This window comes from Aquarana catesbeiana, linkage group LG06, assembly GCF_042186555.1.
Source record: "Aquarana catesbeiana isolate 2022-GZ linkage group LG06, ASM4218655v1, whole genome shotgun sequence".
NCBI classification, from domain to species: Eukaryota; Metazoa; Chordata; class Amphibia; order Anura; family Ranidae; genus Aquarana; species Aquarana catesbeiana.
The window spans coordinates 231,837,872-231,857,561 of NC_133329.1; the positions used below are offsets into that span (position 1 = coordinate 231,837,872).

General features: G+C 41.9%; 1 protein-coding gene and 1 pseudogene across 1 annotated transcript in view; one reads left to right on the plus strand and one right to left on the minus strand.

Annotated features, from left to right (window-relative positions):
• RHBDF1 (rhomboid 5 homolog 1) overlaps positions 1-19,690 on the plus strand; it is a 243,312-nt gene that overhangs the window by 148,174 nt on the left and 75,448 nt on the right. Inside the window, exons 9-12 of the mRNA XM_073633039.1 lie at positions 1,839-2,090; positions 2,734-2,845; positions 7,570-7,644; positions 12,590-12,751. Coding sequence (XP_073489140.1) covers positions 1,839-2,090; positions 2,734-2,845; positions 7,570-7,644; positions 12,590-12,751 — 601 coding nt within the window. The remainder of the gene's footprint in view (positions 1-1,838; positions 2,091-2,733; positions 2,846-7,569; positions 7,645-12,589; positions 12,752-19,690) is intronic.
• On the minus strand, positions 16,810-16,925 carry LOC141101955 (5S ribosomal RNA; annotated as a pseudogene).

Sequence of the window (19,690 nt, forward strand, 5' to 3'; positions counted from 1 at the left end):
TTAAAATAATAAATATGTTATGCTTATCTGCTCTGTGCAATGGTATTGTACAAAGCAGAACCAAACATCCTCTTCTGGGGTGCTCCACCAGTGCTCTTGGCTCCTTCTCTTCTCTGTGTGCCACCATAGGAAACAGGGCTGTGTGCATCCACAGACAGACAGCTAGGCTTGACCCTACTCCCTCCTCACGAGATTTGAATGACAGCAGCAGGAGCCAATGGCTCCCCCTGCTGCCTCTGTCCTGTGACTGTAGGGAGGAAGGAGGGACCCAATGCAGATGGGCACAGCGCTGGATCGGATGAGGACTCAGAGTAAGTATTTTGTGGGGAAGGGGCACATACAAATATTGAGTCTTTTTAACCTTACTGCTGGGAATGCAGTAAGGTAAAAAAAATGGCTAACCTTTACAACCTCTTTAAGAGACACTTTTATTTTTACATGGGGTAATTCTGCCTCCAGTTTCCTGGGGACAAGCTTCATCAGCACTTCCATTTGTCCTTCCTGTATATCATACCTTCAGCTCAAAAACCTTACTTTCCAGTATCCATGCCTGCAATGAGATGGCCCCTTTAGCACACATAACTATACTTCCTATATTCTATAAAAACTAAATAGCGCCGGAGGCTTTTTGCACCCAGCAAGCATTACACCCCTAAAGTGGATACGCACCGATTGGAATTCAGCCAGTTCAGCAGGGATTGGATTAGCCCTCCCGATTCAACAGAAGTTGATCTGTAGTTCAACTTTTGTTGAACGGGATCGTTAGAAAAAATGTCATTCCATCAGTGTCTGCAGCCAATGATCAGTGTATTTTTTGACAGTGAAGGTGACCCCACCTCCTCTATTCACCTCACTTGCATGGATAGGGGAATCTGTTTGTTTTATTCTTAGCTTTAGACCCTTAAACCAGCCATACATGGATCGAAATTCGTCTGGTTCACCAGGGACCGGACAAATTTTTATCCATGTATGGGCAGGGTGGTTGTACAGAAGTCGATCTAGCAATTAATTATGTACAACCGCCCTGTTGGATCTTTGCTGGTCGATTATTGCTGCCGGCTATAGCCAGCAGCACTGATTAGTGTAATCTGATGGTGGGGAAGTCTCCCCGCTGTCAGAATACAATAGCTCAGTGGGAAGGACTCCCCCATCCACATCGAATGTGTGGATGGGGGAATCGGGTCAGTTTTTTTTTTTTCGTTCATCCATGTTGGTTGAATGTAAAAAAATAAATCATCTGGGCTGCCTTAACGAATTTACTCCTAGCTCCATGTTTGCTCTTCTGTTCAGTGTTCATTCTATCCTTTGCAGAAAAACACTTTCTGTGTACTATCAGCAGTCCTGAAAATGTCCTGCCCACAAACAGCTTTACACTCTCCTGGCTCGTGTACCTCTCTCTTGTCTGCTTGCCTTTCCAATGTTGCATTCCCCCCACTCGCCCTCCTTGGCAGTTTTATATTCTCCCCTTGTTTGTCTTCTTCTCTTCCTCTTTGCTATCACCCAGTGCACGCATGCACACACACCCTAAGACACTCGTTTACAGCAGTCAGTCACATTTCCAGTACACTTGTGCCCTACAAAAGTGTACACTATCCTCTTACACTTTCTACTCTTTTTTTTCCCTATATCTTTCACACATTTCAAGACAGCTAAAATCATTGACAGGCATTAACTTAGTACCTACCTGATAGAACACCTGCCAGTAATGGAATTTATAGTGGCAGTGAAGCTGTTGACCAATACTTTAGGTAACTGGAAAAAACATTAAGGGTTTAATAAATAAATGTGGGTACATGGAGTCTTTCATCTGCATATTAAAAAATTCTGTCTTATTCCAGGCCACTGGAGAGAGGTTGGCGTAAAGTAAAAGAAGGACACCTTGTACAGCCAAAAATAAGACTTTGTCAGGAAGTAGTCACTGTCAGTCCTCAAAAGAGAGGCCAGCGTATAACTGTTCCGGTAAAGAAGCTGTTTGCAAAAGAAAAAAGGCCATATGGTCTTGGAATGGTGGGAAGATTAACAAACAGAACATATCGTAAAAGGATAGACAGCTATGTAAAAAGACAAATAGAAGATATGGATGACCACCGGTATGTACAGTATAAGTCAATGTACTTACTAAATAAGAAACAGTTATTTGTACATTTTGTTTATAACTGGGCCTTGGTAGTAATTTATTTCATTTTTTTTTTGTTTAAAGTGGTAGCAAACTGAAAAAAATAAATATATATATTTTCTCCCAAGTTTAGACTATAATGTTCTAGTATGCATTGCATACTAGCATATTATGAAATACTTACCTTAAAACAAAGTGCTCAATCAGCGCAGTGTCAACACTGACAGGGCTCCAATCTTCACCTGGTCTTTCTTCCGGATTCACGGGCTCCACCTGTTTTAAATTGCTGAGCTGCAATAATATCAATCCCGCACATGATGTTGGGGACTGCTGTGAACATTTAGGAGATATTTGTACCTACATGTAACCCTTATTATAGGCTTACCTGTAGGTATAAATAAACAAGTGGACTTTACTATTGCTTTAATCAACATATTTATTGCATGCTTTTTTATAGAATGAAAAAGATGTCAGTTCAGTGGTAGATCTGTAATACATTCATAATTATTATATATTACTGTAAAAAATAAGCTTTATATTTATGCCTTAAGAGGAATAGGATATTGCACTTTTCTTTTTATCTATAGATAATGTGATAAATATTGTGTTCTTTTCAGGCCGTTCTTCACTTACTGGATTACAGTTGTACATCTACTCATTACAATCCTGACTGTATCCATCTATGGTATTGCACCTGTTGGATTTTCTCAACATGAAACTGTAGAATCAGTACGTAATTCAAGCAAAAAACACTTGTTGGCATTGCAATAAATGAATATTACATTAGCGTTATATAGCATCTTTGCACTGTAGAACCAGGCCTACCACCTGGAAACAGGTTAAAGTATAACTAAAGGCAAAACTTTTTAATTATGGATAGAGTGGAGAGGGATTAGAACACCTGTCAATTTTATTGCTGTCTGTGCCCCCGTTAGGGAGATTCACTCTCTATTTGTCCTGTTTACCATTATAATTGAAAGTGAAAGTAAAAGAAAATCGCAAATTTTGTGTTGTCCCAGAAAAAGTATTAGAGGGGAAATCTTCCAATTGGGAAGATAGTTCTGGTGACTTGGGGGTTCCCAAGAGATTCCCTTAATTTGCAGGGATTTCCTCTCACGTCCTGTTTGGCTATGAGACAGGAAGTAAAGGGAAATCTCTGCAATAGAACACAGATGGCAAAAAATCTGACAGGGGTTTTCAAACTCCCTTGCTCTATCCAAAATGAAAACAAAAAGGTTTTCCTATAGTTCTACTTTAAGGTTCCAGAACAGCAACTAGTCACTTGATGCACCCAACACTCACTTACATACCTACATCTATGGGGAATCTGGCCCTTTTACTACAGGAACACATGTATAGTAAGCACTGACTAGTGTCCTTTACAGGCTGTGGGATTGATTTACTAAAACCGGAGCGTGCAAAGTCTGGTGCATCTGTACATAGAAGCCAATCAGCTTCCAGTTTTTTTTTTTTTGTCAAAGCTTAAAGTGACTGTAAAATCTCTTTTTTTAGTTAAAAATAACAAACATGTTATACTTACCTTCTCTGTGCAGTGGATTTGCAGTGGATCCTCCTCTTCTTGGGTCCCTCTTCAGATCTCCTGGCCCCTCCCTCCAGTTGAGTGCCCCCACACCAAGCAGCTTGCTATGGGGGCACCCGAGCTGAGTCACAGCTCCCTGTGTCCATTTAGACAAGGAACTGTGGCCCACCCCGCCCCTTTTCTTTCCTCATTGGCTGACTGACTTTGATTGACAGCAGCAGGAGCCAATAGCACCGCGCTTTTGTCTCAGCCAATGAGGAGGGGAGTCCCAGGCAGCCGTGCCATTTCTGCAACATCACTGCATCTAGAGGGACTTCAGGTAAGTGTTAGGGGGGCTGAGGGGGGGTTGCTGCACACAGAAGGCTTTTTATCTTAATGCATAGAATGCATTAAACCTTCTACCTTTACAATCACTTTAATTTAACAAGCTGAAAGTGGTTGTAAAGTCAGAAGTTTTTTTTATGTTAATGCATTCCATGCACTAAGATACAAGAAAACCTTCTGTGTGCAGAAGCTGCCCTCCAGCACCCCTAATACTTACCTCAGCCCCATCTCTCTCCAGCGATGTCCACAAGTTCCTCGGCTCTCCTCTTGATTGGCTGAGATACAGCAGCGGCGCCATTGGCTCCAGCTGCTGTCAATCAAAATCAGACAATCAGGAGAGAGGGCGGCCCGAATCTGGGCTCCGTGTCTGAATGGACACAAGGAGCTGTGACTCGGCTCGGGTGCCCCCATAGCAAGCCGCTTGCTGTGGGGGCACTCGACAGGAGGGAGGGGCCAGGAGAACCGAAGAGGGACCCGAGAAGAGGAGGATCCAGGCTGCTCTTTGCAAAACCACTGCACACTACTGTTAGTATAGACATGTTTGTTATTTTTAGAGAAAAAAACAAGACTTTACAATCACATGAAGTTAGAAGCTGATTGGTTACCAAGCACAGCTGCACCTGATTTTGCACTCTCCAGTTTTAGTAAATCAATCCTACTGTTCCCAGTAGAGGTAAATGTATGTTTTATAATTGTTGTTGTATTCTTAAAATTATTGTTGTTATTAATTTTTGACTAAGCTTTTGTGCTTACCCTATGGAGATACACCAAAAGTATGTGGACACCCCTCCAAATGATGGTTCAGGTGTTTCCAGTGAAGGGTACAGTTAATGCTACAACAAACATAGACATTTTAGAGAGTTGTTCACTTTCAACTTTGTGGAAACAGTTTGGAGAAAGCTATTCTCTGAGGTATCATGACTGTGCCCCGTGCATAAATCCAAGTCCCTAAGGAGATGCTTTCAGGAATTTGGTGTGGAGGCACACAAGTGGTCTGCCCGGACCCCAGACCTCTACCCTATTCAACACCTTGAGTTAGTAGCTGATTGAGAGCTAGGTCTTCCATTCCAACGTTAGACCTCAAAATTGATCTATTGACTAAATGGATACAAATTCCCACAGAAAAACTCTAGCTTCAAAGGCTTCATAATGCCGTGATTTTGGAATGGGACTGCAGGGCACCCATCGATATTACATTTTTATTTTAGAATTCTTTCATGGGTACTTTTTAATTTGAAATCTATGTTGAAGATAATATTTATATATTTTGTAAATGTTAAACAAAAACTCTATGTATATTTTACACTAGAAAGGGGGGGCATAATTTTTTTGTTCAAGTTGGGCATAAACACAGCAAAGCTTCAGCTGACTCTCAGAGTGCTCCTAAAGGGAATTGACATTTTTGTACCTTTCCTTCCGAACTCCCTTTTACCACTCCAGTCCTAGCTGCAGCAAAGAACTTATGAAAAATACTTGCATTCTGCTAGGTATACTGTACTGTATCCACCATATAACAGCATTAGGGACTGACAATTGGCTATTCAGGCAGTGAGCAACAATTTGTAGGAAGGCAGGGGAGTGAATCAGACCTGGGCTGCAACATATGTCAGGAGGCACTAGAAGAGTGCCTTCTATACCTCCTGGGAAGTTAATTTTTATTGTAAACTTGGCTCAATCATTAACAGTTAGAACTAAGCATATAATTGAAAACATAATCAGAGGTTACTTACAGTGGAATATGTCACATCAAAATGGATACAGGGATATAAGCAATATGCAACTTTTCCTGTAGCAGTTGAGCTTGATCCTATCTTGTCCAATGTTCCCCCTAGTGTTTTTTAATTTGATAATAGCTTCACTGACCAAAACAGGGGCAGAGTAGGAGTGCGTCATGTTTCACCACAAAGCTCAACACACAGCTTAGGCCTCATGGACACAGGTCGTAAAAAAATGGCACTTTTACAGGTGCTTGACCTATAAACGCACCTTTAACATTGGCCTATGTGGCTATGCACACATAGGTGTTTACAGGCTGCAAAATAGCCATCACCAGAGTTTTCAGAAGAGGAGCTTTTGTCAGAAAAAAACTATAGATGAGTTTAGCGCTTGAGCATTCATTCACTCTAATGGCCAGAATAAATTAATATTCTGGCCATTGAAATCCATAAACATTGAAACGCTTGAAATGCCCGTACACATCTAAGTGCGCTTAAACGTGGCTTTAGGTGTGTTTTTTAAGCTGCTTTTTTCCTGCTAGTAGCAAAGGTGTTTAGGGGAGGAAAAAAAAAGTCCTGTGTAAATGAGGTCTTATGCCCTGTACAAACGATAGGATTTTCCGACGGATAATGTGTGATAGGACCTTGTTGTCGGAAATTCCGACCATGTGTGGGCTCCATCACACATTTTCCATAGAAATTTCTGACACACAAAGTTTGAGAGCAGGCTATAGAATTTTCCGACAACAAAATCCGATCGGTTAAATTCCGATCATGTGTACACAAATCCGACGCACAAAGTGCCACGCATGCTCAGAATAAATTAAAAGACGAAAGCTATTGGCTACTGCCCCGTTTATAGTCCAGACGTACGTGTTTTACATCACCGCGTTCAGAACGATCGGATTTTCTGACAACTTTGTGCAACCATGTGTATGCAAGACAAGTTTGAGCCAACATCCGTCGGAAAAAATCCTAGGATTTTGTTGTCGGAATGTCCGATCAATGTCCGATCGTGTGTACAGGGCATTACAATCTACCTGTACAATCTTCCTTAGATCTACCAACAACTATGTAGCACAAGGCCTGCCTGATTGTTGCAAATTGATTGCATAGTTTAGATAGGTCCTCGCATCAGATAATTTTGGTATAGTCAGATTGTAACATGTATGGTGAACTTAACAGGAAAAGTCAATACTTTGCATATCAGTTCAGTAACCTGAAAGAAATCTCTGCTTATGCACTTTTATTTCTTATGCTTAGCTTTGAATGATTCAAATCTGACCGTTAATCTGTTAAATTTAAAAAGGAAAGGAGGTGTGGGGGTATAGCAACTGTTCTCGACCTTCTTACTCCAGAGGAACCCTTGAATAAATTTTCAGGTCTCAGGGAACCTCTGTTAAAACAAATTCTTCAGGAGTCAGTGGGAATAATGCCCCTTACAGTGGTGGAAAAAATTCCCCCCTTAAAGTGCCGGTTAGAATGCCACCCTTACAAACAGCTAAAATGATCATTGGGTTCATGCTGCTGGCTTTGCCAAGTGGCATTGGACCGATAACTTTGCAGTCACTATCAGATGGAAGGTAGGTTTTCCACAGCTCAAGGGAACCCCTTGCAAACTCTGGCGGAACAATAGCGTTTCACAGGACCATGGTTGCGAATGGCTGGTTTTCGAGTCAGCTAACTTCCATATTGGCAGCTCTCCCTGCATCAGAAACAGAAACTAATGGCATATACTTGGATATCAGAGTTCTGTCATTAGAAACGAAAAAAACTTTTTTGACTGGTGTTTTTGTAATACTTGTAACTTGTAAAAAATTATAGAATATATTGTTTTTTGCCAACTTTTTTTTAATTAAATATGTTCTTTGTAGGTTTTGCGAAACAAGGGAGTTTATGAAAACGTAAGATACATACAGCAAGAAAACTTTTGGATTGGACCAAATTCTGCAAGTGTTTTTATTATTTCCAATATACAATATTTACATTTGCCATAAAAATATTGTTTTTACTTTTTACTTTTATTTTTTATTTTTTAACTATGCTAAAGAAAACATACAAAAACTACTTAGATTCTTCTTAGGAAGTGGAAAAAAATCAGAGCAGTGTGAAGTAAGGGCGTTTTCATGCAGGACTCATGGTGCCAGTGCAGAAATCAAAGACGCTAGAAGCTGCTTCAGCAAACCTCTCTTCTTCTCTGCTGAGGAGGCACCTAATTAAGTTTAGAGAGACATAGGGGTTGATTTACTAAAACTGGAGAGTGCAAAATCTGGTACAGCTGTGCATGGTAGCCAATCAGCTTCTAACTTCAGCTTGTTCAGTTAAACTTTGACAAAAATACTTGGAAGCTGATTGGTTTCTATACAGAGCTCCACCAGAATTTGCACTTTTCAGTTTTATCAAATAAACCCCATTGCATCTTAAAGCAGAACTACACTGCATCTGAGCACCACCAACCAAAAATGCTATTTAATTCATTTTAATATTCAAAGAAAACTCACAAAACTATCCATCCATGTCTCCATGCTATTTTGTAGAGAATCACTTTGAAAAACACCCCCTAGCATTTCTGGCCATGGCCATCTTGCGTAAGGGGAGATCATTCATGTAGCATTTACTTCCTGGAATCCATCTGCCCTTAGCTCATGCATGCAGGTAGGAAGGTGTGCTCAGCTGAGAAAACCCCCCTTCCCTCTTGAAGACTCCTGGGATGTATGATATCATTTACCTAGGAAGTAACTGAAGAAAAGTTAAAGGCAAAAACAAGTAAATATGATATACTTCCCCTTCTATTTACTAATGCTAGCCGCATAAGGATTGAAAATAGCCAATATTGATTGAGAGAGTGAAGTTCCGCTTTAATGTCTCCTCCTTACACCAGCTCTTGGCTGACATGGGTAATGGCAAACGTATCGTTGATGAATATCCAAACTGGTGACTATGGTAAATGTAAAAACATTTGGGGTAAATCTGCAATGAATATGCATAGTGTATTTTAGGACTTACGCAGGTTTTCATTAAAGCCTAAATGTATATAAAACTAAAAACAGAAATATCAGCACTAGGGACATAACTTACAGCAGTTAGTACGATGTGTTCCTTGTCCTAATCCTTTCAGTAGAAATCTTCATCTTTTCATAGTAATGCTTCTGTGAATGGCAGATTGGGCAGAAAAGAGTGGGCATAGTTGAGCTGTCTTGATGAGAGCTCCTGACAGCCTTGTAGCTTTATTAACCCTCACCACACTGGAAGTTTGGGGGGTAGAGGGGGATAGAAAAGATGAACATTTCTACTGAAAGCTGAAGAATCGGGACAGGGGGGATATAATAAGTGTAAGTTATGCCCCTTGTGCTGATTTTTCTGTTTTTAGTTTTAGCTGAAGTCTGCATGAATACATTCTTGGCATGAAAATTTATATATAGCAACAGTATATTTTTTCTGGAAAGACCCACCCTTTATCAATTAACCACTTCCAGACCGCTGCATGCCAGTATATACGTCCTAACTTTGAAGAGGAATATCTCTAGCTGCCATAACCCCCATATCCTCTTCTTCAGCCGGTGGTCCGGTTTCCAGCAATAGTGGTCTCTGCGGCGGATTCAGGCCCCCCTCCCGCCGCTCTCTGGTGCCCTCCGTCAGCAGTGGCGGAGGCGATGGGATTCTTCTTGGTGTTAGGTATGGAGACGAGCGAGGGGAAGATGGCCCCCACCTGTCTCCATACCATTGCAGGGCGGAAGCAACGTCAAAACGTCACTTCTGCCCATAGCTCTAAAAGGGCCATTTTTTTTTTTTTTTTTTAAATGACAAATTTTTTAATTTTTTAATTGTATTGCATTTTAGTATAAATATGAGATCTGAGGTCTTTTTGACCCCAGATCTCATATTTAAGAGGTCCTGTCATGATTTTTTTCTATTACAAGGGATGTTTACATTCCTTGTAATAGGAATAAAAGTGACACATTTTTTTTTAAAAAGAACAGTGTAAAAATAAAAACTAAAAGGCAAAATAAATTACGAAAATTTTTTTTTTAAACACGCCCCGTCCCGCCGAGCTCGTGTGAGTAGCGCCCGCATATGAAAACTGTGTTCAAACCACACATGTAATGTATTGCCGTGATCGGTAGAGCGAGGGCAATAATTCTAGCTTTAGACCTCCTCTGTAACTCAAAACATGCAACCTGTAGAACTTTTTAAACGTCACCTATGGAGATTTTTAAGGGTAAAAGTTTGTTGCCTTTCCAATTTTGAAGCGTGACATGTTGGGTATCAATTTACTCAGCGTAACATTATCTTTCACAATATAAAAAAAAATTGGGCTAACTTTACTGTTGTCTTTCTTATTTTTTAATTCAACAAAAGTGTATTTTTTCCCAAAAAAAGTGTGCTTGTAAGACCGCTGTGCAAATACGATGTGACAGAAAGTATTGCAAGGACCGCCATTTTATTCTCTAGGGTGTTAGAAAAAAAGTATAATGTTTGGGGGTTCTACGTAATTTTCTAGCAAAAAAAAACTGTTTTTAACTTGTAAACAACAAATCTCAAAAAGGGTCCTTAAGTGGTAAAGCTATCCCTGAGCTCCAGTCAGGACCTTTCCTAAGCTGAGATGATTTTATCAGTCCTCTGTAGGCAGACGGAAGCATTTCCTCAGCTTCTTCTGACCTTGTTTTCATACTTAAACATTGTAACTTTGTAGCAAGTCACAAAGTGAGAGGCAGCAGCAGGGGCCAATCTGTGTCCTACATTTGTAAGCAATGCCAAGAACTGCACAGGCACTAGGATTTACATGATTGTGTCCTCTCTGAGCCAGTATCTCAGTCCATGAAGCAGATGGTTACACTTGATTACAAAGGTTGCACTGTCTTTTTAGAAGTCATTGTCAGGGGGAATTACTGTAAAACAATAAAAATAAGTGCCTATAATGTCTAAAATCTAGTAATGCACAGTCTCACCCTGCTCTGCACATGCTCAGTTTATGTCTATTTTTGGTGCTGTGTCTAAAATCAGAGCCACTAGAGGCCAATTAGCTGACAGCTTTAAGATTAAGGCTCCGTTCACAGCATGACATTTCGGATCGTGGGCGGAATCGCTTCTGAATCAATGCAAAACATGGGACGCGCTTGTAATCCACATTTTTCAGTGGCACTCAAATCGCGGGGCAATTTTGCCATGATTGTCTCCCTCCCGACTAAGGAGGGGAGAGTTTCCAATAAGGAAGTGACAGCTCTGGGCTTCAACAAAATGGCGGCATCCAGCAAAGAAACAGAAGCAATGCTGGAAGCAATTTACAGCACACACTAATTTTGGTGGCATAATTATTAAACTAGAATAGATGTTCTTTTGTTAAAGAACATTAATTGTTATCAATGCTTACGGGTAAAGGTCTACTTTAACATGAAAAATAGACCTGATGACAGGTCGGTCTAAATTTATTTCCATATATCTTTTTTACTATCAAGGTATCTGCACATCGGAGTTCACACAAATCTGTAGCCTAAATTTAGTTAAGTAATGTCCCTTGTGCTTATTTTTTATCAGTGTGAGGTGTCCTTTGTGCTGATGTGTCCTGGTTTAGGCAAAATCTTCCTCCTCTGATGACCCCCCAACCACCACCACACTCTTCCAGTGTGGCAGGGATTAATAGAATTGAGGGAGTTGTGACAAGCGCTCCTCAAGAGTGTCTGACTATGCCTGCCCTTTCTGCCCATCTCATCTATTTATAGAAACCGCATTACAGCTTCTATGAATGAAACATGAACTCTGAATCATGATATGAAACATGATATGATATGGAACATGATCTATGAATGAACCCGTTGTCCATTTATAGATCCTGTTTCATTCATGGAAACTGTAGTACAATCTCTATGAAAAGGAGGGCATAGTGGACACTCTTGATGAGAACCTGTCACTGCTCCCTCAGTTCTTTTAACCCATGCTGCAAAATTTCAGCAGTGGGGGTAGAAGAAGGTATCGGAGGAGGAAGATTTCACCTAAACCAGGAGACAGCAGCTAAAGGGTCACATCACACTGATGATAAGTAATATCCCTTTTGTTTGTTTTTTATTTATTTTTCATTTTTTTACCTAAATCTGACATGCAGCAAATATGCAGCAAGCATAACTTATAAAATGCAGCTGAAACACAACTGACCAGTGTAAAGAGTTCCATAGGATTTTAAGGGATGCAATATTTGTTTTTACGACGGAGCAGTGTGAAAGCAGCCAAAAACGCAACTGACCGTTGTTTAGAGTTTTTAAATTTAAATGATTTAAAGGGATGCATTTTTTATGCATTTTTCTTCCACTTTACTGAAATAACTGTTCAAAAACTGATCAGTGTGAAAGGGCCTCTAGGCTTTTAAGGTTAAGTTCACCGTTTAATTAAAATAATAAATGCACAATTTTTTCAGGAAAAAGAAATGTGCAGTTATTATTTTTTTCACAGGATCCTGCAAAGCATTCACTTGTGATCAGTGGATCGGGGGTGCAATGTCAGGCTTCTGTACACTCTCCCTCCAGCTTTCTGCCTGCACCTCCGTATCAGCTTTCAGTTATAAAGCTGGATGGAGATTCAGTGGACTACTGAATGCTTAGACGTATTTAACACACTTGTAGTCCATTGAAACGACAAGTCTGTCCACTGTGGTGGCAGACGCTACTTGTCGTTTATTCATTCTCAGATCTCTGTGAATGAATGATGCAGCTGTGCAGGCAGAGCTCCACATAGCTGCAGCAATTTTAAATGTGACAGCAGCTGTGAGGGAGAGGAGCCCCCACCCGCTGTCATGGGAAGGAGCTCAGGGTTTGGGGGGAGGGCAGCTTAGGAACGTCTTCCTAAAAGTGAACATAGCATTTAATAAATTTGCACTAATATCTGTATTTTGAATTCTTCCAGGAAGACTTAATACATCTTGGAGCTAAATTTTCTCCATGCATGAGACAAGATCACCAAGTGCACAGTTTAATTCAAATGAAGAGAGAGAAGGAAAAACACTCTGCTTGCTGTGTGAGAAATGACAAATCCGGCTGTATCCAGACCTCAGAAGAGGAGTGCTCGGTGAGACAGCTATGCATTGTTTGGCCACCATGTGCATTGATGGCTGTACTTTCTATTTAGGAATTGGTCATGAGTGCCGACTTACAAATCTAGCAAACGATGATAGGCTTTCACAGAGTGTTTTGTGAAACAGCTGTTTTAAAGAAAATGGGTCAGTAAAACCTGTAAGAATCCAAATATCTATTCCTCAGCCCTGGTTCACATTGAATGCGCTTTGAAATAGCGTAACTTCACTTGAAATCACACAATTTCAAAGCTGAATGTCAGTGCGACTGCAGATGCGACTTGGCAGGCATCTGTGTGACTTCATCCACAGATGTCTATGCAAGTCGCACCTGAAATCGCCAAAAATAGTGCAAAAACGACTTTTTCTAATTTTTCCAACACCGCAGTCGGCGTCGCACCAATTTGAACAGTTCCATTGCCAGCAATAGGATGAGACTTGTTGCGCGATTTGGACCTGTCAAATCGCATGACAGGTCGCACCGATGTGAATGCGGGCTAAGTTGTTACAATAGTGAAGTCTTATCTGTCAGGGATAGGTGTGTGCTACTATTCACTTGCATTGTCTTCCAATCAGTTTACAAATGTGAGCTCAGTGCCAAAATGTAAGAACTTCATTAGGTCTAACCTGTCTTCTGCTTCAAATGCCAATTAGGAAAGCCTTTTATTTTCAATCATGACTGTTCCTTTGTTGTATAACAGTTTTTTGAGTGTCTATTAATAGCACTGAGCTCAAGCAGGAGAGAGAGTACTTTGATGGGGGGAGAATACCATAAAATAATTGAAAAAAAATCAGCTGAAAGGGAAGGACCCCAACCCACTAAAACTTTTCCACTCCTGTAGTCAAAAAAATAAATATTATGATCACCTTTCCTCTCGCTTCTGTGGTGCAAGGGTAGAGTCGTCATTTTCCGTCAAGATCCCACAGAATGCTAAGGACTCCAGATCTTGCAAGAGATTGCAGGGAGTACAGTGCTGGGAGCATCTTCTCAGAAAAATGTGGAGTACTCCACTTTCCCCAGTTCACACTTATATTAATATATTCATTAAAAATTATACCTATTGCCCTGTAAAACTTCAAAGTAAACCTGCAAAAATCAGAGGCACTTAATGTCACCCTCACCTCGCAGGCCATCGCTAACCTCACTAGTAATTTCCCCTTTTGCTGGGCTCCACAAGCCATTTAATATCTGGGCACTAAAATCCCTTCCAACCTCCAATGTATTTTTAAGTTAAACTTTCAGCCTTCACTATCTACCTTAAACAGACCTGGAGAAATGGAAGTCTTTAGCCATCTCCCGGTTTGGTAGGTGCAAAGTCCATAAGATGAACACCATGCCACGTTTCTTATATCTCCGGCAGGCTATACCCAATAAAATACCACAGATGTTTTTTCGGACTATCAGAACGACCTTCATTAAATACAACTGGCAGGGGAAATCGTCTCTCCTTCAAAGAACCCTTCTACAGTGATCCAAAGGTGGAGTAGGCCTCCCAGATCCTGCCCTATACTATACTGCTGTACACATGACTAGAGTGATTAATTGGTGCAGGCACTTCTCCCTCAAGCTCTGTGTCTCCCTGGAACAGGACTCGGTGCCATTTCCCATAGCTGGCCTTCTTTGGTCGTATCTATCAATCACATCCTTTGCTAGAACCAACGTTACTAGAACTTAGCAGGTATTTTAAACTAGCAGACACACCAAGTTTTTATTCCCCAATGACACCCATTATAGGCCATCCAGATGACTTATCTACATACCTACGCCTTTTGGGCAGGGCCCAACCTTCAGATGTCTTCGGCTCCCTCACCACCTGCGCATTGGCATATGGAAACTGCTGCAAGTAATAGGATTTTTAGAACAGCTTAGAACAGCTCTTTTGAAGTACATCACGGGACACAGAGCCATAGTAATTACTATGTGGGTTATAGTCCACCTTCAGTTTCTGGACACTGGCACACCCTAAACAGGAAGTTGCCTCCCTGTATAACCCCTCCCATACTGGGAGCATCTCAGTTTTGTAGCAAAGCAATACACGTGTATACTAGAAAGAGGGGCGGGACCTCTGTATCCCGTGATGTACTTCAAAATAAAAGGGCTTTACAGGTAAGCTGTTATAAAAAAACTATTTTCTTTAATCGTACATCACGGGACACAGAGCAATAGTAATTACTATGTGGGATGTCCCAGAGCAATGCCAACTGAGGGGAGGGAGACACAACAAAAGTAGGGCACCATGAGATCAGAGGACTTGTTACTGCAGCCTGCAGTACACTGCGCCCAAAGGCGACATCCTCATGTCTTTTTACATCCACCTGATAGAATCTGGTAAATGTATGGATTGAAGACCAAGTTGCGGCCTTGCAGATTTGAGACATGGGGGCTTGGTAAAGCGCTGATCACGAAGCACTAACAGCCCTAGAGGAGTGTGTTTTGATTTGAGAGGGCAGAAACTACCTCTTTAAACCATAAGCTAGAACGATTACTTGTCGAATCCATTTAGAATAGTAGATTTCCATGCTGCCTGTCCTCTTTTAGGACCTTCAGGCAATATGAACAAAACATCCGTTTTCCGAATCTGAGCAGTCGTCTTTAAGTAGACTGCTCTCACCACATCAAGAGAATGTAGTGATTTTTCTTCCATAAAACAGGGTTCTGGAAAAAATGAAGATAGAATAATATCCTGGTTTAGATAAAAACCTGATACTACCTTCGGTAGAAAGTTAGGATGAGGACGCCATACTACCTTATACTTGTGAACAATAATAATATGGCTCTTTACAAGAAAAAGCAGCCAATTCTGATACCCTTCTTACAGCAGATATGGTTACCAGAAAAATACGGTAGTTTCCTTGTCAAAAAAGGACCAAGGGAATATGTCATATCGGTCCAAAAAAAAAGGCTGTTTTGTAATGCCGCCAAAAACTAAACTCAAGTCCCAAGGGTTCAGTGGTGAACTAACCGGGGATTAAGCCGTGTTACCCCCTGAATAAAGTTACAAACCAAAGAAAGCAAAGCAAGGGTCGGGCCTGCTTTATACCGATAACCGATAATTATACCGATAAGGCTGAGACCTGTCCTTAGAAAGCCCTCAAGGCCAGCTTTATTTCTCACCCCATCTGTAGAATGTCAAGGATTCTACCTTTGACCTATTTCCTGGGGTGCAACCCCTGATTTCACACCAGGAGACATATTCTTCCCAGATTCCATAATATATCATTATGGAGGCCGGCTCCCTTGCATTAATCAAGATAGAAACCACTGAACCTGACAGCCCACATTTCTTCAGAGTGTGGGTCTTAATAGCCAAACCGTTAAATTTAGCATTTGTAAAGTAGGATGGAATACCGGACCTTGCGAAAGAAGGTCTGGCCATGACGTTAGGGTTAGGGTCCCTGCATACCAAGATTTCCTTGGCCCCGCTGGAGACCACAAGAATCACTGACTTCCCTTCCTGCTTGATCCTGCGAAGAAGTCGTGGACGCAGGCAGAATAGGTGGGAATGCATAAATCAGTGAGAACTGATTCCACGGGAATAGCAAGGCATCTGTTCCGCATGCTAGCGGATCCTTTGTTTTTGACACAAAGTTGTTGATTTCTTTGTTGAACCTGGACGTAAACAGATCTATGTCTGGTATCCCCAATCTTTGACATATTGACAGAAAGATATCAGGGTGAAGGAACCATTTTTCCGGGAACAACTGCTGGCGACTCAAGTAGTCAGCCTGCCAAATTTCTATTCCTAAAATGAAGATAGGCAAAGTACATTGTTTTCTGCCCAAGATAGGATATGATTCACCTTTCTCTGGGCCGCACAACTTCTTGTGCCCCCTTGGTGATTAATATAGGCCATTGCTGTGGTATAGTCGGATTGAATACTGGCAGGAAAATACCGTAAACTGGCCCTCAGAACCAAGTGCTCTGCCTGAATTTCTAGAATGATAATGGGCAAGGTCATTTCTGATCTGGGCCACTTCCGTGGTAACTGAAGGAAGGATTTTCCCCTTTGCAGATTTTTGGATATTAACCATAAACTGAGGCTTCGGCGTACCCAGCCTACAGTACCTGGTATTTCCAGGTGGTCCATACGGGTGCTAACCAGGCCCGACCCTGCTTAGCCTCCAAGATCAGACGAGATTGGGCGCTTTCAGGGTGATGTGGCTGTAGGCTTTGGAGTCAGACACATTGGGAATCTAGAGCTGGAACCCTTTGTTCCAAGCCGATAGGATAATGTTTTGCAGCAGTCTCGAATGAAACTGAGCATAAGGAACGGCCTCGAATGAAGCCACCATCTTTCCCAACAACCTCATGCAAAGTTGAATAGAAGAATTCATCTTGCTTCGACCACCTAAATCAGTTCCTTTATGGCGCTGATGTTTGCCTGGGGCAAGAATACCCTTTTCTGGGTGTACCTATGATCAGACCCAAGTATCTTAGCCCTAAGCGGGCTACCAACTGGACTATCAAGAACAGATCGTCCAGGTAAACCATAATCGTTATACCTTGGGCCCTTAATCTGGCTAGAAGAGGGGCCAGAACCTTTGTAAACACTCAAGGTCCATTAGCTAGACTGGAAAGCAGAGCTACACGCTGAAAATGAAGATTTTCCACCTTGAAAAGTAGATATTACTAGTGAGCGCGGAAATAGGCATATGGAGGTATGCATCTTTGACGTTGATTGACGCCAGAAGTTCTCCTCCTTGTAGGATGGAGGTAACTGATTGGATTGACTCCATGCAAAAAAAGAGTGGTTATATTCAGGAATTGAATTTAGATTTTTGAAATCCAGAATGTCCATTTGGATTTAACCAAACCCCAACCTCTGCTCTTACATGGGGGCAACCATGATCACTTTTTGCCAAAAGATGGTCCAGTGCTTGAGAGAAAGACTTCTTTGTCTCTGGATCCTTAGGAACTTTTGATCTGAGAAAACGAGGAGACGGGAACTCTTGGAACTTCAGTTTGTACCTTGGAGCTATTGAGGAAGTCCCCCATTCGTCTTGACACTCTTCCTGGCAGATCCTTGAGAACTGCAGAAGAATTTCCCCTATTGAGCGAGCGGGGGCGCCTCCTCATTAGGAGACTTCAGTATCTTGTAGGTTTCCTCCCCCAAGACCTCTGGGGTTAACCCTGAGGATTACCTGTTAAACCTGATGGCGGAAGCCGTCGTGACTGCCTGGAGGCAGATGCCCCTGGCACAGAAGAAGGAGCTGTAAAAATGAAAATAAATGTACTACTTTTCTTAAATGGCAAAAGGGGTACTTTTTTCCACTAGAATTTCTTTGGATGTATTATCCAAAACATCCCCATATAGCAGTTTCACCACAAAAGGAAGACTAGCCAGGAGCTTCTGCATGGTGCTTAGGGAAGGGCGCAAGGCCTGAAGGATAGAATCTCTCAAAGCAACTATTGCAAACATAAAGCTGCCAGATCCTGGGTCTGCTGAGCAGGATAGCCTTGAACACCTGTTTAAACTGGTCTCTCAACGATTAAGCAATTACTGTCAGCGCAGGTTGAGACACTCAATCTGCCAGAGAAAAAAGTGTTTTTTGTTTTGTTTTTTTTTTAATAAGAATTCCAACTTTTTATCTGTTGGATCCCTAAGCATTTGAGCATTGTCTGCCGGACAAGTCAAACTCTTATTCACAGAGGATATAACAGCGTTAATTGCTGGTATACCCTAATTAGTGAATTTCCTCCACCATAGGATAAAGTGTGAAAACTTTTTAGGAGGGTGGTCCTCTCAGATACAAAAAAGCTTTTCCAACAATGAATGGACAGAAAGAGGCATGCACAGCTTGAGGAGGCTTTAGCGAACCCAAACCCTCAGTTAAGGGTACTTAAATGTGGAGCGGACCATTCAGCAAGAAATGGCACCATCAATCTTAAGATTGAAACAGCTGATTCTCCCGCATTTGACAACTCAGAAGAGGAGTCATCAGGCTCACCATTTTCCCCTGAGGGAATTTGTCTTCTTCTGCCCCTAGTTTCTCAGTTTGAGGGTCCTGGGCAATAGAAGAGAACCTGTCGGATTTTGACCCATACTGGGATGCGATTAAAGTCGCTAAACTTTTTTTTTTTTTAAACCTATCATGGCTGAGGAAAAAAGATCTTTCCTGACAGGCTCCATGGCAGCATACGTGTGGGTAGGCTCCGCCTCCATAACTACCCAATAGGACCCCTCTCCCATAATTCTTTTCTCTAGGCTGCTATCCATGTTCCTTTTTTGTCCTCCTCCGTAGGACCAGGTGTTGGTTCTCCTACCTGAAGATAATCCTCCCTACGATCGAATCAGCCGAGTGCCAATTTTTCCTCCGATAGGCCCTGACTGTTAAGCAGGGTATGAAGTGTATAGCAGAGTAGCGCTGAAGATTGGATCGGTTCATCTATGTGCGCACGGTCTGTTTGCCTATTGTTCCAGGCGACCATTATCTGCTGCCAAGTCCGGTGTGTGTGTGTGTGTGTGTATGGCGGTTCCTCAGCCCAGGTGATCGTAGGTGGAGGGGTAAGTTTTTCAAATTGATATACATGGCAGCAGTGTTTATGTGTTGTTGGTACCTTTCTGTCTGTTTATTTCCCATCACTGGTGTCCTAGCTGGTACAGTCGCTTCCTGCGTTACAGCAATTGCTATCTCGTTCATTCTCGTTCATACGAAGTCGAGGCTTGGTTCGTGCATGCGCGCGAGCGTCTCGCGTCTGATGTCGGCGATGACGTCACGGGCGCCACTTTTAAAAGCTGTGGTAAGCTTTCAGAGCCCCGGGAATGATCGTGGGGGATACGGCGACTTCCTGGGGCAACTATCTTGACATTTCAAGGTAGGACAAGCTCTTTTGTCTGGGTATGAGGTCTTTTGTCAAGCCAGCTGATGTGTGAATCTGTCTCTGCAGTTTCCTATTGTGTTGACTTTATGTACTCCTCACTGCCCCCTAGTGG